We start from the raw sequence: 22766 nt of genomic DNA on the forward strand, positions 1-22766 counted from the left end.
TCAGCATCTCTGGCAGTGGGACCTTTGAAAGCTATATTTTATAAGTGCTCTTGAAGATTCTAGTGAGTGGCCACCTTTGGAAACCTTTGGGCTAGATGATCTGTAAAGGTTTCTTTGAAGTCAAAGAGCTAGTGATTCTCTATTATCAAAAGAATACTTTTATGAAATTCTTGACAATTGGCTAGTAAAAATCTGTTGTCCACTTGTGTTTTTTTTAAGATTTATTATTTATTTATTTAATTTATTTTGGGGTGCATCCTGTCTTAGTTGCGGCATGCGGGATCTTTTGTTGCAGCACACGGGCATCTCTCTACTCGTGGTGTGCGGGTTTTCTCTCTCTAGTTGTGGTCAGAGCAGGCTTCAGAGCGTGTGGGCTCTGTAGTTGTGGCGTGTGGGCTTAGTTGCCCTGTGGCATGTGGGAATCTTAGTTCCCTCACCAGGGATCGAACCCACATCCCTTGCATTGAAAGGCGGATTCTTTACCACTGGACAGGGAAGTCCCTCTACTTGTTTTTTTTTTTTTCTTTGTTTGTTTGTTTTGCGGTACGCGGGCCTCTCACTGTTGTGGGCTCTCCCGGTGCGGAGCACAGCCTCCGGAAGCGCAGGCTCAGCGGCCATGGCTCACGGGCCTAGCCACTCCGCAACGTGTGGGATCTTCCCGGACCGGGGCACGAACCCGTGTCCCCTGCATCGGCAGGCGGACTCTCAACCACTGTGCCACCAGGGAAGCCCGCTCTACTTGTTCTTTATTAGAGTACTCAAGGTATTAGAGGTGAAGCACCAATTCTTTGTGCACATTTTTTTCCAGGTTCTAAGAGGCCCTGCTCAGTAATTTATTTCTGAAATATAAATAGAATTTTCTAGAAGTTATTCCAAAGCATTTTTCTCAGATATTCTTTTCTGATTAATTAGTCTGTTTTCATTACAGAAATTTGAAAATTACAGAAAAGCACACACAAAAATCACAAGAAACTCCGCTACCCAGAATTAACTACAGTTTACTTTTCAAGGAATATCTTTTTCTATAAATACAGTTTAAATTGGAGATAAACTGGATAAAAGTTTTATAATTTCAACTTTTTTAGTTTAACAGTGTGTTTTAAACCTTTTTATCTATCTGTGTTTTCTCCAACATGTTTTTTTCTTGTTGTTTCTGTTTTTAGGCAGCTTTATTGAGGTTTAATTCAAATATAATAAAATACACCAATTTTAAGTGTACAGTTTTGGTCCTTTGACATATGTATACAGTTATATACATTAATAATGTAGTGTATTTCTGCCACCCTAAAAAGTTTCCTCATGCCAATTTATAACCAGTCCTCTTCTCCCATCTTCTGGCAAACGTTGATCTGCTTTCTGTTACCATACTTTTGTCTTTTCTAGAAGTTCCTGTAAATGGGATCATACAATATGTAGTCTTTTGTGTTTGGCATCTTTTACCTAGCATAATCTACAGCTTGATTTTTAGAGGGTACATAGTAGACCATTATCTGGATGTACTGTGATTTATTTAACCCATCTCCTAATATTGGACTCCCATTTGTTCTGAAGTAAATAATTCTGTGATCAACTTCTTTACCTAAATTTCTATGAACATCTCTAATTATATCCTTTGGATGAATTTCTAAAGTTGGAATTGCTGATCAAGAGATGATGAACATTTTAAGGCTTTGGATTCATTTTGCCAATTTGTCCTTCAAAAAAGTTGTTCCAATTCACCCGTGTTTTAAAATCACCACTGATGATGATATTTCTTCCAGAACAAAAAGTATAGTCATTTTCTGAGATACTTCTCTCATTCCACATCTTAAGCTTTTCTTCCTCCTCCTCACCAGGGGAGTGCCAGAATATATTTAAGAACATAAGCAAACTGTAACACATTACTATAATAGTACAGTGTTTCTCAAACCTTAATGTACATATGAATCTTGTTAAAATGCAGCTTCTGATTCAGTAGGTTTGTAGCAGAACCTGAGATTCTGTTTCTAACAGTAATGTAATACTGTTTTTACAGTAATGTAAAAAGTAAAGTTTTTAAACAGTAATGCTGATGCTGCTGATCACATCTAGAAGAGCAGGGTGCTACAATATGTGGTCATTCAAATTATGTTTATGAAGAGTTTCACTAGTAGTGTGGAGAAGTCTTTATGCTGTAATGTGCAATGAAAATGCATTTAGAAATGTACGTGGGGGACTTCCCTGGTGGCGCAGTGGTTAAGAATCTGCCTGCCAATGCAGAGGACATGGGTTCAAGCCCTGGTCCGGGAAGATCCCACATGCAGCAGAGCAGCTAAGCCCGTGTGCCACAACTACTGAGCCTGCACTCTAGAGCCCACGAGCCACAACTACTGAGCCCGTGTGCCACAACTACTGAAGCCCACACACCTAGAGCCCATGCTCCACAACAAGAGAAGCCACGACAATGAGAAGCCTGCACACCGCAACGAAGAGTAGCCCCCACTTGCCGCAACTAGAGAAAGCCCGCGCGCAGCAATGAAGACCCAACACAGCCAAAAATAAATAAATAAATTTATTTTTTTTAAATGTATGTGGTATAATTTCAACTATATATATTTGCATTGAGGAAGGACTGGAAAGAAATATACAATAATGTTAAGTGTAGCTATTACTACCATTTGGTAAAATTTATAGGTCATTTTTATTTTTATAATTTTTAATTTTGTACAATAAGCATATCTTACTTTACAGCAAACCTAATAGACATTGTTGTTACTTTGCCTTCCAGCAGTACTAATGAAGATGAGGATTTGAACCCAGAACAGAAGATAGAAAGGGAGAAGGAAAGGCGGATGGCCAACAATGCCAGAGAACGCTTGCGTGTGCGCGATATTAATGAGGCATTCAAAGAGCTTGGTCGAATGTGTCAGCTTCATTTAAAGAGTGAAAAACCCCAGACAAAACTCCTCATTCTTCATCAGGCCGTGGCAGTCATCCTTAGTCTAGAACAGCAAGTCAGAGGTAAGTAGGTTCAGCAGAGATATGTAACTGTTCTGCTTCCAGTGAGTAGACATTTCTGTGTCCACTTGCTTTTCTGCTTGGTCAGGTTGTTTGTAGGTGCTCCTAGTACTTCTGCTACCACATCATCCGTATCAGGTTTTTCTCTATTATTCTCTCGCCTCTGTCTCATTATATAGGTCAATATCTGTAGGCTCAGTGCTTCCCAGAAACCAGTAGAGAGTAACCCTATGAAACAATGCAGTGAACAGCCAGCCTGCTGCTCAGCATTAGTGCTTTGTGCCTCTCGTTGACTCTGGTCTCCCACGCTCTTGTATTTACCTGCCTACACCTGTCCTCCAACCTGCTCCTTCCTGTCTTCCCTACTTCTCCGTAGTCAGTTTCTTGCCTGCTTTACCCGGGGCATCTGTGAGGCCCTGATGGTTAATAGAATGCCTGGTCATGGCCCCTCCTGGCTTTGCCCCCTATGAATGTTGTTTATACCCATGTCAATAAGGTGTCAGAGTTTCTTTGTTGATTCCTGATAAGGAATGCCATGAGGTTCTTGGGTTAATATGCACTGGCATGCCTGTGTGTCCCTAAGGACAAAAGTGTGGTTCATACAGACTTATCCACTGCTGACTGAGACAGCTCTCCCAACTGTTTTATTTTGATGGAATCTTTTTTTTTTTTTTTTTTTTTTTTGGCCACACAGTGCAGGTTGTGAGATCTCAGTTCCCCAGCCAGCGATTGAACCTGGGCCATGGCAGTGAAAGCCTGGAACCCTAACCATTAGGCCGCCAGGGAACTCCCTTGATGGAACCTTGAAGAAGCTTTGAAACTTCATTTTTTGAACAAAGTGTTTATTGTACACCTCCTCTGTCCCAGTCAGCTATGTTCTAGACCCTGGGTTATCAATTAATACAGGCTTCTAGCCTTTGAGAGGTTCTATCATCAAGCTTGCTTTTTTGAATATACTTATATATCTTCTTATTCAAAGTTACGAATGCCTCATCCTAAGCCTTTTTGCAAAGAATTTATAGATGTGGCCTTTGATTCCAGACCCCATCTCTAACCTCCCTTCATTGAGAGCAACTTTGTCTTCCTTATTTATTGGGTATTTATATAATATTTTATTTAAAGAAAGTTGGAAAAGAAAAAAAGAGTATGAGTGGACAGATGCTTGACAACTGCGACAAGGACCCTTAGCACTGATCATAGAAGGAATACTGTTTCTAAGGAAACCAGAGTTAGAGAACTTGAACACATTTTCAGAAAAACATAACACTAGTAATTAATTCATCTATTCATTTCCCTCCAGTGTTTTTAATGAATAAAAATGATGAATAGATAAAACACTTACCACTAAAACCAGATACTGCTCCTGCTGTCTTAAAGCCCTTGAAGTACCTGTAAAGCGTAAATGTTAATGAAACCTGATAAAGAAGTTACAGACTTGGGACTTCCCTGGCAGTCTAGTGGTTAAGACTCGGCGCTTCCACTGCCGATGGCACAGGTTCGATCCCTGATCAGGGAACTAAGATCCTGCATGCCATGTGGCGTGGCCAAAAAAAAAATTTTAATAATAATAAAATATATTTTTTTAAAAAGTTATAGACTCCCTTGTGATATTCATAAAGACAGTCTGATAGTTGCCACTCATCTGTGGCAGGAGCATTTGTCCCTTGAGCTTTCACTATCTCCTGTCACTTTACGAAATGTTTTTGTTCAATTATGTCTGACATTCAGTGGCCAAGTATATTCATCCTGCTCCTCAGCAGCCCAATATATTTTCTACCCTGACGCTACCAAGCCTTTTGTTGTCAAGACTGTTGCCTCCATCAGCACTGTGAAAGTTCTACTGTCGGGACAACAGTGGTGCCAGAACTTACTCTTGTACAGCACCTTTCCTTCCCACAGTTCATTAGAGCTAGAATAAAGTCATTTGTGTTCTTAAAAATCTTTTTTTTTTAAATCAGAGGTCCTACTCTCAGATCCAAGCCATCAAAAATGAGAAATACCTCTGTTTGAAAAAAAGTTATAAACTCCATCATGCCTGGGTGGATCTTATTCATTCATTTGTAAGATTTCATTTTGTCATGATTCCATGCAAGCACCTAGAATAGAAAAGCTGAGTCTGAAAGAGGATCTAACATCTAGGCTTATCCAGCTGCCTACTAACTTTCTGATCATTGTTATGGGTACTGACTTTTTCACACTATTCTGGAAAGCTCTATATAAGGAGCCATTGACTGATCAGAATGAACAAAACTTAAATACACTGAACTGTAACTTCATTAGGGACTGCTTTAATATTCATAAAAGCCTGCCTTCTTTGCACCCTCAAACTCTGGGCTTCAAAGCCCAGAGCCTTTATTTTACAGCTTAATGTAAAAGCCGTGGGGTCCATGTAAGACTCCTTGAAAGGCTGGCTATCTAACAGAGTTTCGAACCCTTCGTGTAGCCCATAATACCTGTGCCTTGTCTATAGCAGCACCTTCAGAGTTTGGTATAACCGCTCTCCTTCCCTGCACTTGATCTCCAGTAGTTTTGAGTTATTTTGGTAACCTGTCCACCTTTGAAAGCCTCTTCATCCCTGCAGGGGCCCTACGCAGCAGCCCCTGGGCCCAACAATTTCTATAAAGACATACATTTTGTTTACATGACCTACTTTGGACATCCTCTGGGCTCTCTGGCCACCCCCTTTGGTTTGGGGTAGTGTTCCAAGACCATGTCTAGCTGTCCACAACCTGTCATCCCTAGACAAGTGGATATACCAGGAGGGCAACCAGACCTGGGTCTAGCAGTGAGTCCTTGAGAAAAGCAAGAAGTGGCTTCCCTTCCAAGCCTCAGATTTTGCCAGAGCATTTTTGTGCCTTGGTGCTCCACATATCAAATCCCATATGGCCTCTGTCATTGCCAATTTAAGCCTTTCTATTATCGTAACTGTAATTTTACCATTACAGTTTTACTAATCCTCAGCAGATTTCACATATTATCTTCAAGTTTGTCCTCTCAGCTTTACTAAAGATTAAGTTAGTGATCAAACACTTCCTCCTCAAACTCTTTTCACAGGTCAGTTCGATAAACTCATTTGTCTTCTGGTGATAATTTAGGGACAATAGAACTATTAGGATTTTAGTTTACTGGTCTCTTAGTTAGTTCAAAGATAAATAAGCTAGGACAGCGGTTCTCAAATCTGGCTGGTCTCAGAATCACCTGAGGCTTTTCCTTTTCCCAAACAAATTTCCAGACCCTACCCTCAGTACATTTAATTCAGTTGCAATGAGATGGTCAAACATAGTCTTAGCATATTCATTGATAATACACCACTCCTTCCTAAATCTCCACTGAAATGAATAAAAGTGGCATTAACCCACAAGGATAGAGGGGAGAGAAGATAATAACAAACAAGAGAGCAAAAGTAGATAGAGAAGTGGTAACTGACTTACTTAGACAGCAGAAATTAAATGGAACAGAGAGGAATACCAGCAAGAAGCAGAACATTTTGCCTTACAGGGCCCCTATCCCCTGAAAGCCTCTGGACTTTGGAGGTATTAACTATTGGAAAAAGCAGAAGTCAGGCATCAGACCTGAAAACAGAAAGATTCATTGGAGGTTTGCTATGGAAAGTTGGATCCCTAAGTCTCCTCTGTACTTCATATTGCTTCTGCCCTCTTTTCCCTTCGACCATAGAAGCCAGGAGGATTATTTTTAGCAAAAAGTGAAATCTGAAAGGCTGCAAATCTGAAACACCAAGAGGAGCAGAGAATGAGTGAAGTATGAAGCTGAACAGTGACACCTGCAGCCCTGTGTCCTGCTTTGTTTTCCTAATGCTGGCAACAAAGTATATTAATTCTATCCTCAAGGAAATGGGATAATTCTTTTCTAAAGAAATTAAAATACTCTAGAGAAAAGACCTCCAGATTTAGGAATTCCTGAGTAATAATTGCTCACTTTTGGATTACCATAGAGTAATAAAGCCCACCAGTTGATGTCTTACTTCTAATATTAAAGGACAGCCAAAGATTTAAGAAAAACCACCATGAAAAAGAGAAATTGAGATCAAACCAAACAAAAAAGAAAGAAGAAAACAGAGACATGCAAAAAGCACTGGGAAACTTTTTTTTAAATAAAATTAATGTCTTCTAATAAGAGAAAATGTATGCATAAAAGAGAAAGAAGCCATGAAAAAGAAATTCAGATGATATGATAGAAAAAATATAGTAGAGGTTAGCTGATAAAACTGAGAAAAGTCTCCTAGAAAGAGATGAAAAATAGGAGAGAAGAACTAAAATTAGGGGGATCAATCTAGAAGTCCAACATCTGACCAATAGGTTTAGTAGAGTAAGAGCAGAAGAGAGCAAAGGGGATTATCATGGCAATAATATAGGAAATTTACCAGTGCTAAAGAGTACATGTCTCAAGATTGGTAAATTCTAATCTTGTGTTAAGAATAATGATTTTAGAACTTCCCTGGTGGTGCAGTGGCTAAGAATCCGCCTGCCAATGCAGGGGACACGGGTTCGAGCCCTGGTCCAGGAAGATCCCACATGCCGCGGAGCAACTAAGCCCATGTGCCACAACTACTGAGCCTGCACTCTAGAGCCCACAAGCCACAACTACTGAGCCCACGTGCCACAACTACTGAAGCCCGCACGCCTAGAGCCTTGTGCTCCACAACAAGAGAAGCCACTGCAATGAGAAGCCAGTACACCGCAACAAAGAGTAGCCCCCGCTCAACGCAACTAGAGAAAGCCCGCGCACAGCAATGAAGACCCAATGCAGCCAAAAAATAAATTAATTAATTTTTTTAAAAGAATAATGATTTTAATAATTACTTCAAGTTGAAGTGTATCATCATGAAATTTCAGAGCATCCAAGTTAAAAGGAATATCCTAAAGCTTTTAGAGACAAAATTTAAATAGCTCAGAGACAAAGGAACAACATTCAAAATGTCATCAGAGTTCTGAAGAAGTAGTGCTGGATTCCAGGAGACAGTGGAACAATACCTTCAAAATTCTGGGGAAAAATCACTTTCAACCTAGTATTCTATATCTAGCCAGACTATTAATTAAAATGTAAAGATAGTTCAGATATGCAAAGACTTTAAAATTCTACCTCCCATGTACGCTTTCTGAGGAAGCATCTGGAACATATGCTTAGGCCAAATGAGGACATAATCAACAAAGACAAAGGCATAGGATTTGGGAAAGAAAGGATCTAACGCATGGGAACAGCAAAAGAAAATCCCATAACAAGAACTACTAGGCCTAGAAAAGAACCAGTTTGCATTGAAAATAGAAGACTATTAGCTGTGGAAGAAAGGTTTACAGGGAAGGAAGATGGAATTAATAGATAATATGATGATGTGTTTGAGATTTTAGGAAGAAATATTGAGAGGCATTTGTTAGATCTATTAGAGCATTTCGGGGGGTGGGGGAATTGTCATTACTAACAAATGAAAAGCAAAGCAACTATTAACTACAGGAAAAACAGTCCTATGAACAAGGAAACAATCAATACAAAATTCTTGACTTGCAAGTATGTCCACATAGATATAATAACAAATATTTACCTAATCATAATATCGAAGAAGTGACTGTTGCATTAGCCAAATATTGTGCTATAAACATGTTAAGAAGATGATATTATAGAGAGGCAAGTCCTCAGCCACATACCAGAGGGTAATAGACCCTTAATAGAAATGTAAGAAAGACAGTTGCTTCTTATGCTCCGCACATAATGTCTGACTTCTTCTTACCTCTGTATCAGGCCTTCCTGGCTACTTAACATGTTTGCCATGGCCTGCTCACACAGACCAGGAAGTATGAAGCAACAGCACTAGCTTTTGCTTTTTTGGATCAAAGCTCACTTACTTCACATTTCATAGAGCTTACTGTAGTATTCTCTTGGTTCTTCCAGCCCTGAGTGTTGTCTGACTCATTGCAGGAGTCTACAAAATCCTGCCTAACTTGAGTTTTTGGTTCTGGTCCTTTCCAGCTATTCTGATCGTGCCTCCTAGAGCCTTAGTAAGATAAGAGCAATGTTCCATTGTAAGAGAAACGTGAGAATGTTTCAATTAGAAAACGTTGAAATCTTTCTTCTCTTTGGATTTCACATGTTAATTTGTGCCCTCTTTTCAGTCTCTCTGGTCATTGTTTGAGACTATTGCCTACACAGTAAAGGAGATATGACACCTAATGAAAGACAGACTTCTCTTATTTGTCAGAGGTACACAATTCCTTGTTAAGAAAGCAGCTCCTGGGACTTCCCTGGTGGTCCAGTGGTTAAGACTCCGCACTTCCAGCGCAGGGGGCGCAGGTTTGATCCCTGGTTGGAGAACTAAGATCCCACATGCCACACGTGGTGTAGCCAAAAAAAAATAAAAAATAAAAGCAGCTCCTAATATTTTTACATAATGATGGACATGCCGATATCTACTACTAGTTATCCTGATAAATTAAGTAAGAGTGTACCTTCCTTTCTTCATTGCCTCCTCAGAGTTGTATAGGCTTCATGTCTTTTCCTAAATGCAGGGACTTTGATGACGAATGTTGTCATCATGTATGAGTAAAAACAGAGTCAGTAAATTTACCATAATAAAGTCTTTTGTCTACTTTTTTTAAACTCAGAAGTGAACTATAAATGTGTTTTGAAATATGCACATTCAAATATGTTTTTACTTTCCCTGAAAAAGAAAATACATTAAAAAAAATGCTCTACTATGTTGCATTCAGCTTGGGCCATCATTTCAAGAAAATCTAACATGTAAAAAAAATTACAACTTATACAAAATATTGTTTTCATTACAGGCTAAGTTTAAGTGGTCTTTTTATATTATATTCATTAACACATTTTTAATCAGTTTATAAAAATAAGTGTAACAACTTTTAACTGATACTGTATGTTATAAACTGAAACAAAAAACTATACCAGGAGCTGTCATGGGTTAGATATCTTGTACTTAAAACTCATTTAAAGAAGTTATAACAGGAACTGTAGTTCCTAAGTAGATTTTCATTCAGTGGGTTTTAAGTTCAGTGGATTTTCTTTATCTTTATTTCATATGGTAATATCCCACACTTTTTAAGCTCCTTTGAAAATGCCCACATCAGAAGTTCCATTCAGTCTTCTCTGCTGTCTCATATACAAAGCAGTAAAGGTTTTTATAACCCTCTCAATCACACCCCCAACTGTAGAAAGAACATCTCAATCATCTCGTTCTGCATGTAAATCAAAGGAGAAAAGCAGGATATACTCAGGCTACCTCTCTTCCTGGAGGGGTTGGCACATTTCCTATAGAGGAATGGCTGAGGGTGTCTCTTAGTTTATCATTTTCTGAACTGGTAGAATTCTAGATAAAGCACAGATGTACCTCTCCAGCACATAGAGAATGTCAGCATTCATAACAGTTCAATGTGTCATATCTTCACAGGACACTGAGGAGATTCGGTAGACTAATAACAGCATTCGCCACAGTGTTTGGATGGAGCAGTAAAAGAACTGCTTTAAGATATTGATGTAGATCAAGTTAAACCCTGGAAAACTAAATCATAAGAAGAAAACACAAAATGGTCAGAAAGAAGTATAAGTTTTAAGGCTCAGTTAATGCTGAGGTTTTATGTAAGCATATCATTGTTGCCTCTGAGGTTATTCATTATGGGAATGGAATTACACAGAGATTGGTAATCCCCACAGAAAGAAAAAATAACAGCCATTTGTTCAGTTTAAGACCCAGGAGTCCATGATTCATAACTTCTGTCTCTAATGATGAAATTATTTTTTCCCTATTTCAGAGAGGAACCTTAACCCCAAAGCAGCCTGCCTTAAGAGAAGGGAAGAAGAAAAAGTTTCTGCCGTATCGGCAGAGCCACCAACCACACTGCCAGGAACCCATCCTGGGCTTAGTGAAACTACCAACCCTATGGGTCATATGTAAACATCAGCCAGGTAAGTATAAGTATGAAAAGAAAGTACAGGGAAGTCCCCTGATTCATCTTAAACTGAGTTAGAACCTTTGAACAGAATTCTCTGGTAGCACAGGTCATGGTAAAGGTCACGTGTAATTTGGAATCCAACAGCTTACCTTTCTATTATATAGTTAGAGAGCCCGTGTCATTTTATACCAAATTACTGTTCTCTTCAAAATGTGATACTGTCGTTTGATTCATAAAGAACTTTGGGCTCTCATGTTCTGGATCATCGTGTATACTCCCTCACATGAATATTATTCTGATCCAAGAAGAAAACAGTGCAATGACTCATCTATCAAAACATACTTTTGCTACCACTCATGGTCCTCATTCCTCTACTCAGAAGTACTTGATGGCATCATCAACCAGTATTCTGTTAACCATCTACCTCTTCTCTATCATGACATCTTCATGCACAAAACAGTTATTGCTTGCTTCCATTTGGATCATTAATGGAAGTCTGTAATACGCATGTTCCTTCCCCTGTAAGAATATTAGTTACACCTTGTGGAATCTATTAAAGAATGTAGAGGTATTGTATATGATAGAATCAGAACATCCTTCTCTTGGGAATTTTACTTGTTGAAAGACTGTTCTTTTTATCTTCCTCTTCATGAACTAAACAGTTTGCTTCTTTGTGATTTTTTTTTTTTAAAACAAAGTGACAACAGTAGTAGGAGGTTGTTGCCCAAGTAATTAGAAAACGTGAACCATCTTTTTCTTAACTATATACTTTCATATTATCTATGAGTTGTAAAGTTAATATTTGGGTGACAGAAATTAATACAGACCATAATTAAATATTTGAGTCAGTAACAAAATATAGCTCGCAGTATGGATTAGGAGTAGAACTGGTAACTTCATTTTTATAATCTGCCTTCAGCAGTGTATAGTTCTTTTCCTAGTTTCATCAGCAGAGTAAAAGCAGTAGTAAAAGTAAATGGATGGGAGGTTTGGAGCAGGAAAAAAATACTGAGTGCAATTTCATTTCGTCAGCTTTGTGGCTATCTCATTTTGAGCTGAAAGTTTGGAATTTGATAGAATATTTTGTAAACTACAAAGATTAGTCAATAACTCACCTTTTCCTGAAGAAATTGATTTCCTACCACCTCTTCATATATCCTTCTTAGGATCAAACTAGACCAAAACGGAAGATTTCATTTGGGGACAGAGGAGGAAGTATTGATGTAATTATTTAGGTGTCAGTTATAATTCTAACATTAGCACACTGGAAAAAACCCTGTCATCTCTCCCACCAAAAACAAACAAACAAACAAAAAAAACAGCTATAACAGACTGTGCATGTCAAAGGGGCTTTAGGCAAGAGCTAGTTAAATTACAGATCCTCTAAAACCCATGCCATTGCTTCATGTTCTGTGGAAACTATAGAATATCATGAAAAAATATTTTTATTCAAAAATAAATTTTGAAGTCTTTACAATAAATACAGGCAAGTGTTTCTTGGTGCAAAAGTGACTTTCTAAATTGGCAGATTATGTCGAGGTACCTTCCTGTGGTCGGGTATCAGGTAACCACCAGGCTGTGAGAAGAGCACTTCACATTCAGCTGTCACATTTACCTGGAGCCTGGGTCTTCTTTTCTTGTCTCTCTAGTTTGTTGTACCCATTTCCTATTATTCTCTTCCCAGTCTCTCTCTAGCTCTTTCTCCGTCGACTTTCTCTCCCTACCTCACATCTCTCTTCTCCCCTACCGTTTACTTCCTGTTCTTTCATTGCTTCTGTATCTCCTACTCTTTCATAGCTCTATCCTTATCTCTATTATGAGGAAATTCCCCCACTTTAGGTTAAAATTAAACCTTGAACATTCTCACCTATCAAAAAGAATTCTTTTTTAAAAGGAGTGGGGAGAGGTTTCAAGGTTATATAAGAAATGTAGTAAATGCACTTTGTTCCATAAGATTTCAAAGGCTAGTGTTTATTATATTAAAATAAGTCTTAAAGATTGCTAATTTCATAAAGGTGGTTATCTGGTTTCATCTGATCCCTTCAATTCTTTATAGAACTGGATAGCAGCAGATTAAAACCAGCAAGAGATTGGGCAGCAGGAAAACAACTGCTAGAATCAGAATAGCTGATAAATGACCACAGAATGACTGACTATAAAAGCACAATAATATAAGGCCACGAGGCTTTGAATGTCTCAGTTATCCATCCCTAAGAGCATCACTCTAATATAGAACCATACCGTGGCCCTTGTTTAATAAGGAGGTGAAAAGTATGATTCTTCTTAAAGCTATTTCCATCCAAAATGGCTGAAATGGGAAATTTCAGAGCTATTACTATGTATATTATATTAAGAATATAAACATAAAATTTATACTAATAGAGTAAATTTTCTTAGTAAATTCATTGAACAAACACTTACTGAGGACCTACCATGGACCAATAACTGAAACCAATGTGAAAATGAATTCAAAATGGTCCCTGCCCTCAGAAACTTTCAGTTTAGAGGAGATAGATATAAACAGTTAACACAGTACAGTGGACTGGATGTAGCAATAAATATATGCTTTAACGTCTCTCCACTGAGAACTGGATGAGTAGAACCTCAGAGCTCAGGTATTGCCAACCTGAATGTTGCCAAAATTAAGGTTTGCATAATTACCACAGCTGTTATATAATCCTCTATCATGTGATTCTATAATTACATGATCTCCTGTAAAAATCTTACCACATACATCAAGTAAAACCATTTCAGTTACACCTTAAAAGAAGAAACCTCATTTATAAGTCATGTAGCCGACTGCTAATTTAGTGTAAACCTGGGTATAAATGAGGAATACAAACTTGCTTTGTTTTGTTTTGTTTCTGGGGAGGTGTTTATTTTTAACCGTGATGTCCTAATTGGTTCTATTCTCTCCCTTGGCTCTCCCTGCCACAGTTCCAGAGTTATCAGTAGGCTAGATAGAAGGTGACCTCTCCTCATAAGGACTTGGACAACTCAGATTATCTGAAGACACAAACCTGATAGGAGGGAGAAGAAAAAACAAAACACTTGAAGCAAGAAATGCAAATGTAATCCTACGATCAAAGCAGCTGGTCAACACTTCCATCAGAAGTGAAGATAGGAAGCTCATCAGACAGAACATCAGCCCATGAGATGTTCGCAACATATCAATTTGTTGCAAGCAGTGTGTCGCTTCTGCACAATCAGAGACTGTCTCGATCTCTCCACTCACTGTGGAAGTTGCCTTGTGCCTAAACTGAATTGACAAATGCATTGTAACTACAAATTTTATTTATTGTTATGGAACTGTAAGGTCTACATATAAAGGGAAAAAGTTAATGTGGAAAGCTGATCTCCACTCAGCTGATGCCAGCATTAGTTAAAACTGTTCGCGTGCAGAGAACAAAGCAGTGACAACCATTGGCCCTTAGCATTCCCGGCATACCTATTAGTGTCTTAAAAAGGAAGGGAAAAGTCTTTTGTTGCCCTCTCCTATCCTTTTGCCATATGAATAGTGTTTTCCAAGAAATAGGAAAATATTACTTGGTATAGCATTTCTCTCATGCTCATTTTTTCATTCATTTTTATTTTTTCTTTTTGGGTGTTGTATTTGGTCTCTGAATCTGAATAGTTTATGGTCACAGTCCAGAATCCTCCATGTAGCCCTATGTGCTTTGCATATTTACTTTACAAAGATAAGCAGAGACCATCTGTGACCATAGCCTAGCTAAGATTTTTAAAAGGGGAAATTTTGTCCCCTATATTTTCCCCCAAATAAATATTGCTTTATTTCTAATAATAACAAGACTTTTCAAGCTTCTAGGTTTCATAGTAAAGCTTGTAATAGAAGTGTAAATTACAAGGGAAGAATTTACTTTTTAGAAATTGCTTTGTTTTCCAAGCAGTAAGTACTACATATAGTACTTATAAAGTGTTAGCTGTAAGTAAGCACAAAATGAATTTAAAATACAAAGAAGATTTTCAGGCTGTGATTATGTTGAATATAACAACCCAGTAGTCACCAAGGCAGGTAGTGTGATAAATGAACACACCACTCTGAGGCTAATTACCTAATGGAATACAAGAGCAATGGTCACCCATGTCCTTATTCTAGCCTTTATTTCTCTGTCATTTGGATGGCTGGTTAGTGGGGAGGAATTCAGTGGGTGATGTAATCAACTGCAAACCATCTGCCCTGTCCCAAGAAGATGAGCCAGATTAGCATTTAACCAGTCCTTGTCAGTCCATCTTAATACTGTGCATTAAGGCACCCCTCTGTCTCTAATCCTTAAGAGTTTTTTTTTAAGACACAATAATCACTTTGAACTTCCATGAAACCTGTCTTCCACCACAACAACCCTGGGAGAGAAAAACATGCTAATAAACAAGGTTGTCTTGGCTTAATAATTCCTTATAGCCAATATCAACAAGGGCAATCAGCACACAGAAGAAAGGACCCAAATCACTATGTAACTTAAAGATTTCTGTTAATTTGAAAGAACAAAAACAATTAAGACAGAACTTCAGATTCTCCAATCAGGATGATACCTAACAAATCAGTCTTTTGTGAACGTAATGGACTTTCTGGTAACTTTAATTTGCCTATATTCTCCAATTACATCAGACTCTCTCTGTGGCCTTGTTCTTCATTTCAGTGTTAATCAGCTAAAACAGAAGTTGTTGCTTATGATGTGTGAGTGAACATATGCCACTGCCTGGCCTTTTTTCTTCAGAGCTTGTTGTCTTTTTCGCTATATTAGACTTTGCAGTATGCCCAGAAGCTTTCCTTCATAAAATAGAAAGAAAAAAACATTTGGCTTATTTTTCACTGTAGCTAGTCTTTTATACAATAATCTTGTAAGAAAATTTCTTGAATTCTAAATATTACTCTTTCTAGATTTTTGAAATCGAAAAGTTTTCAGTAAAAAGTTTCTTACTTTATTTTATTATATTAGGTAGTAAAAATGTAGGGTTATTTACCATAACCTGTTCATTAATATCAGAAATTTACAATAGCATTTTAAGACCATAGTAGAATTCTAGCATACCGTGTAGTACCTATGGAGTATTGTAAGAGCTAATTGTCCGAGACGAATTGCTTCTCATCTTGTTCTCCAGTTTCCATTGTTGGTTTATTGCAGATTTGTATCCTGTGTCAAATTCAAGGTATTACTGATAAACCTTTTGAACCAGCAGCAAGAAGTTCAAAATTTTTTCTGTCACTGTAACAGAAAACACAATATGTATATAACATTTATGTAGCAATAAATGTGCCATCTTTTTTTTTAACATAGTAAACTAGTGAGTTTTTTACATTCCTCTCTCAAACAGTAATGCATTTTGGTTTTTTTTCCTCCATCTCATTGCTCCCAGGAATGCTCACACTGCTTTTCTTTCTTTTCTCCCAGCTTTCTTGAAATACAGTTGACATATAATATTGTGTATGTTTAAGATGTAGAACGTCATGATTTGATATATGTATATATTGCAAAATGATTACCACAGCAAGGTTAGTTAACACATCTATCACCTTACATAGTTCCTTTTTTGCGTGTGTGGCAAAAATGTTTAACGACCACGCTGCTTTTCTTATGTGCATTGCCTGTGACCTTATCTGGGAAACCCATCAGGACAGAATCAGACTTGTAGAACTAAGCTGCTAATCTAGTCTATAGCTTCTCTGGGTTATATGTTTCTCCTCTTGCCCTCTCTACTGATAGTGGCCTTTTAGCCTTTTCCTGAAGGTTTACCAATGGTGATTAGTAGTTAAAATCTGCTTACTTGTAGATCTAGAGAAAAACGAAGATGGAAAAGGACTCAAATGAAGCTTTCAAATTAACATTATTTGAAGCACTTTCACATGTTTTATATCCCTTTTCTCACAAAAAGCCTATCATAATTAGGAGATGGTATTATTTACTGTTCTCAGATTAAAAGTTCTGCTCTTATCCCAGTTTTCACATACAGCCCCACTCCACCCCCCTGCCAAAAATATGCATAGTGCTTATCCACAAGGACTTCAGCCACGCAAGAGCCTAAAACAAACAGTGGATGAACTTTTTTGGACAAACTTTCGTAGGGCCTATACGTGAGACACCCAAGATCATCGTCACACCCTCTTGGGATCCTGACATATTGCTTCTCTTGGTGAATTATGAAATCCACTGTTCACATTGGAGGCCCAACAGATCATTTTACTCGTAGGAGTTGAAAACAAACATTTGAGTTCGATTTTTCTTTATACAGATTGATGAATAAAATATAGATTATTATAATTAAATGAAATCTAGAAACCATCTCATCAACCACCTCATTAATAGCTTTATAAAAACTGAGGCCCAGAGAGGTTGTATGTCTCCAAAAGCACATAACTAGTAACAGATTAAGACACTTAAAACGTGTCCTACAAAATCTTCTTGCCTTTACTTTTTGTCCTTTGTCTTTATAGATTTTTAGGCCAATTCTCTTTAGTGGCTTCACTTTTTTCTCTCCTCTACTACATTTTTTTCTTTCATTTTTCTCTCCTCTAGTTCATATATTTTTTCTTCCATGGAAACTCAGAATTTAAATGTACATCACGTCATGTGTGCATGCATGTGTGCATGCATGTGTGTGTGTATCAAAGGTTAAAGAGTATTAGCTTTGGCATCAAACAGTCCTCGATTCAGTCCAGGCTCAACATCTAGTTAGCTCCATTTCCCTATCTGAAAAATGGAGATACATATTAGAATTGTGTAAGTATTGAATGAAACAATGTATGGAAAGCTCTTACCTTGGTTCCTGTCACATAAGTACTCAATAAATGATAAATATTTTTTAAATAAATAGTAGCTTTCCTTTTAACCAGCTCCCAGGAAGATTCTTCTTCAGCCATCCTGTGAGAGAGGTAAATGGTGGTAAAAATAACTCCAAGAAGATGTCAACCCATCTTTGCAGGAGTCTACATTCTTTGGGGGCAAGCCAATGAAACATACTCAGTGCCCTCCAGTTGGGTACGTTTTATGAGGACTTTTTTTTTAAACCTTCACGTTTCAAAAGAGTGAGCCAGTAGGCTTTGCCCAGTCACACTTTATGGGTTGGCAGCTAAGTCAGTTTGGGTCCTCAGGAAGCAGATACCAAGATAGAAGTGCAAGGGATTTATTGGAGGTAGCACCTGTGGGAAACAAAAGGGAAAGGAATCAGGAGTAATTAGGGATGGGATTCAGACCATGATGCAGGTCTGACATCTGTGAAAGAAGGGGAGAGGAAGGCGGATTAGGTAAGGAGAACCTCAGACTGCCTGTAGCTCTGGACAAAGTCCTGAGGTCCAAGAAGATTGCCCATTGAGGAGTCTTGTGTTGGACAGAAGTGGTAAGGTGCCAGTGTCCCTGTGGTGGGCAGTCACCTGGGAGTTACCTGAGAAGACAGGCCTCAGTTTGAATACTCCAAAGTTCTGCACTTGGAGGCTGAGAGCTAACTGCACTCCCCTGACTGGTTATCCCTTGAAGGGAGATCTCAGAGGTGCACCTCCATGGCTTTCACGGCACCTCATTGCTACTTCCTACAGAACTGGCAGAACAAAACCAAAGGGTCTTCTGCAGTCACTGGGACCACAGCTGACCTCAACAGGCTCATCAGAATTTCAAAAACTGCAATTCTTTCTCCCCTGGCATTGTGCTGTCAAGGAAACCTACGTGTGTTATCAAGAAGGACAATTCCATTCCTCCTCCATTTTCATGGGCCATTATGTAGGCTGGTATAATCTGGGTCTGAGTCCCTAAAGTTGCTGTGTTATTCTGGTGTTCTTCACAGGACATTGTGATAGTCCCTGTCTTCTGGGTCAGTGGATGGTCCACAGGCTCTTTGTGGCAACCTGGCTTTGGAAGGCCACAATGTCCTCATTGTTTTGAGGTGTTTCCCTATGCTGCCCCCAGCCCCCGGAGCTCTTACCTCTGCCCTGTACTTGGGGCGTGTTTGTGTAAGTAGAAATATCTTTCTTGTCTTCTTTTTCTTTCCCTCTTTAATCATTTATTCCAGAAGACATCTTTAAAGGGCTTTTCTGTTCCCTTTGGCCTAGACCGCTAGTCTTCCAGAACTGATGTGGGGCACTGCTGCATGTGGCCAGGTTCTCCTTTCTCACTCATGAGGGTGGGTGCCCCCCTAGACAGGGTGCCTGGCTGTGTGGTCTCTCAGGCTCTCCGGGCCATTTTATCCTTGGAAACTGCAAGCACAATGCCCAAAGCTTCCAAGCCTGTTAAAGCCTGTGAAAATGCAACCTGAAAAATACTGTGCCAAAAGATTAAAAAACTGCAAAAATGAAATTAATTTTAAAAACAATTACAAATATCATTTCAAAATTTTATAGCAAAATAAAATTACTATTTAATGTGGGATTTGAGCTCATTTCATATATCTTTATACATACATACATATATATATGTATATATACACACACACACATATGATGGAAAGGCCTTAAATACCTTCCTAAAGGTTTAACACCTTGGGTTCCTTCAATTCCAGTCTCTTTCATTTAATACATTTGTCTTTGGTTTCTTAATAATCTTGGGAAGACAACCGTGTCTTCCCCTCTGGAGGTGAGGACCATTGGTGTATCTCTGAAGATCTAACCTGCCTAGGCCATGAGAACCCCCCGAGACAGCACGAGTTTTTTAGAAGCGCTAAACAGACCACTCTTCCCCTGCTTCCAGGGTGAGTTCTTCCTCAGTCCCTTGCAGCCCTATGAGATTTTTTGCTTTCTCCCATTTCTCTGGCCTTCAGCCCCTTCCTACAAGCCTGAGTTTTTTCCTGGAGAGCTGGTCCTTGTTGAACTGAGGTGGCAGCCCAGTGTTGGGAGCAGGCCCGGGGCAGGGCCTCTGGTCCGCAAGCTGGAGGGATCACCTTGTCCTGAAATACACCCAGCCATCAGCTGTGATAGATTTTCTCCATCCGAGTACTCCCAGTGGCCACCCTCGCAACTCAGGGAAGCCGGATGATGTTCCGAAGCAGCACCGTGATGAAGCTCTGGCCTCTGCCTTGCAGGGCTGTGGGCATTGGGAAGTCCTACTTATGGGGCCACCTCACACTCAAGCTCCAGCCCCAGGAGCCTCTCCTGAGGCCTCCATCCTGTCAGGCTGAGCCACCACACCCCACTCATGCCAGGCCACCCCCAGGTCATCCTGCCTCACGCCCAATAAAGCCTGTGCTGAAAGGACCAGGGTTGTTTTTCAGACTCTTTCAGCAGGGAGGTATTGATCAACCCTGATAGTGCAGGGAGCTTGATCTCACCCCGGACTGGCAGAGATTAATTAGCTTGATTCCCAAGCATAATCCCTAATTAGGCACAGGAAGAAAGGAAAGAAAACACAAAGGAACTATTCTTCTTCTGTTCCAGAGGGGGAGGGGGAGGAACGGGAAACGGAGGAAGAAGCAGGTAAACATATTCCAGCACCTGAGTGCCTACTCCCCACCAACCCAAGAGCACAAACATTGCTGAGGAGGGGGTGTCTTCCTGCGAGGATCTCATATGAAAATGTGCCTTTAGTTTCTTTGTTTTGCTCCGTGCCTAACGATGCACAGGAAGGTGCGATTAAGCGCTACGCTTTGAAGTACCTGCTCTAGGCTTGCTCAGCCTCCAGAGGCTGAGGTTGCCGCAGGGGAGAAATCAGCTCCGTTGGGCTGGGAGAAAAAGGTTGGATGCGGAGGGGGTAATCGCCCTGAGACCCGAGTCCAGATAGTGAAAGGAAACATTTCCCGTAGCTGAGAACGAGGGGGCACCCCTTCCAGAGCCCAAGAGTGGGCTCTTGTCTAACTCTCGGAAATGAACTGTCCGAGGAGACACACGTGCTGACAAAGCAAGAGACTATTGGGAAGGGGCGCCCAGGTGGAGAGCAACAGCGTAAGGGAACCCAGGAGAACTGCCCTGCCACGGGGCTCGCAGCCTTGGGTTTTATGGTGATGGGGTTAGTTTCCGAGTTTTCTCCAGCCAGTCATCTTGCTTGGCCCATAGCTGGTGACTCAGGGTCCTTCCTGGTTGCGCGCGCATCTCTCAGCCAAGAGGATTGGCTGGATTCCAGCGTGAAGGATTCTGGGAGGTTGGTCGTCTCCTCCTTCTTTGGGCCCGTCCTGAAGTCTCCTGGGTAGTTTTCCGAGGCAGTGCTTCGTTTCTTATGGGAACCTCCTGTGGTGAGACAACTCAGGTGAGCGGGTTATCATCGTGTCTGGCCAAGGCGGGCGGTTGTGGTCAAGGGTTCCCTAACATTATTACTAGCATTTTCTAGAACTTTCCAGCCAGGACTGACGGGTGGTGGGGAGGGCAATGGGAGGAAGGAGGGACCTCACTTAGCCGTGAGATTTGGCCAATCAAAACTTCACCCCGGGGCTTCCCTGGTGGCGCAGTGGTTGGGAGTCCGCCTGCCGATGCAGGGGACGCGGGTTCGTGCCCCGGTCCGGGAAGATCCCACATGCCGCGGAGCGGCTGGGCCCGTGAGCCATGGCCGCTGAGCCTGCGCATTCGGAGCCTGTGCTCCGCAACGGGAGGCCACAACAGTGAGAGGCCCGCATACCGCAAAAAAAAAAAAAAAAAAAACTTCACCCCGGGGAACTTCAGTTTCCTCTTCTGTAAAATGGGGGTAATTTACAATCATACTAGCTCGTGTGATGGTTCTGAGAATGAATTGAGTTCAGAGGTGCATGGCACACAGTAGGCACTTTCTAACCCACCTAACGAAAGCAAACCAAGGGAGCAGCAAATCAAAAAATGATGTAGCCATTAAGAAAGTAATTGTTTATATTTTTAGGTGTGATTGTTTTTCTGCAAGTCCTTGTCTTGTAGAGATGCGTGTGCTGTAGTGTTTACAGAGGGAACGATGAGGTGTCTGGAATTAGCTTCGGTATAGGGCAGGCAGCGGGGGTGGGGTGGGATGACAGGGTTTAGATGAAACAAGATTGGCTGTGAGTCTATCCTTGTTAAACCTGGGTGACAGATACATAAGGGTTCATTATGCTCTTTATTTTGTAGATGTTTGACATTTTTCATGACAAGTTGAAAGAGAGGAGAAAGGAAGGAAGGAAGGGAGGAAGAGCGGGAGGAGGGGGCCGGGGGGGTGGCGGCAAGAAGGAGGAAAGAAGATTCTGCCTAAGTGTCCCTTCTGAAACCTTCCCCAAGCGCCACATTGTCAGGGGACAGAGGGTGTTTTCTGCTCATCCTGAGCAATGAGACCCATGAGGAGACAGGAGGGTCATCCAGGGAGCAGCCCCAAGTGGCAAAGTCCCTCCGGGGACCATGGAGAGAGACAGCAGGACAGGGTGACAGCGGACAGTGGATCCTAGCACAGGTCTTGCCCGTGACATTGGGTGGCGTAGGGCCATGGGACCAGAAGGGATACTTAGAGGGGAGAACAGAAAGAGCTGTGGAGGAGGAAGCAATGTGAGCCCACTTCCCTAAAGAAAGGGTGGCAGGGCCGGCAAGGTTGAAGGTGGGGTGCTCCAGGATTCGAGTGGGCTTTTTGAAGGAGAAGGAGAGCCTGCGGTACCCCCAGGTACCAAGCAGCTGGTATCTGGAGAGACACAGGCCACTCCGGGTAGTCTGTGGTCTGGAAATTGGAGTGTCTGCTCCCCTCACCAGCTGGCGGGTGACCCTGGTCTAGGTGCTGGGCCTCCACCAACGGCAAAGTTCCCCCAGGTGCCTGCGTGGGGAAGACAGGCACCCCAATCCCTCACGTGACCAACCGGAGCGTCCCCATTTCCCTGAGGCTTCTCCAGGGGTCCCCACAGGACTGAGAACCGTACCGCGGTGACCCTTTCCCCAAGGAAGTGCTGTGTCCCAGAGCAGCCTTCATGGGGGTGACATGTCCAGATCTGCCCAAGAAGGCTGGTGATGGAGAGAGC

The 22766-nt window shown here is 40.8% G+C and overlaps 1 protein-coding gene across 9 annotated transcripts in view; it reads left to right on the plus strand.

Moving 5' to 3' along the window:
• Positions 1 to 17723, plus strand: part of TCF12 (transcription factor 12) — a 385237-nt gene extending 367514 nt beyond the window's left edge. For 7 of the 9 annotated variants that reach the window (XM_060150615.1, XM_060150635.1, XM_060150651.1 and 4 more), the window contains 3 exons: positions 2747 to 2979; positions 10755 to 10908; positions 13833 to 17723. In XM_060150615.1, coding sequence (XP_060006598.1) covers positions 2747 to 2979; positions 10755 to 10897 — 376 coding nt within the window. In that variant the 3' untranslated portion in view covers positions 10898 to 10908; positions 13833 to 17723. The remainder of the gene's footprint in view (positions 1 to 2746; positions 2980 to 10754; positions 10909 to 13832) is intronic. The other 2 variants (XM_060150625.1, XM_060150688.1) reach the window with 1 other exon arrangement.
• The last annotated feature ends 5043 nt before the right edge of the window (positions 17724 to 22766 follow it).

Source organism: Lagenorhynchus albirostris, chromosome 1 (genome assembly GCF_949774975.1).
Source record: "Lagenorhynchus albirostris chromosome 1, mLagAlb1.1, whole genome shotgun sequence".
Taxonomy (NCBI): Eukaryota; Metazoa; Chordata; class Mammalia; order Artiodactyla; family Delphinidae; genus Lagenorhynchus; species Lagenorhynchus albirostris.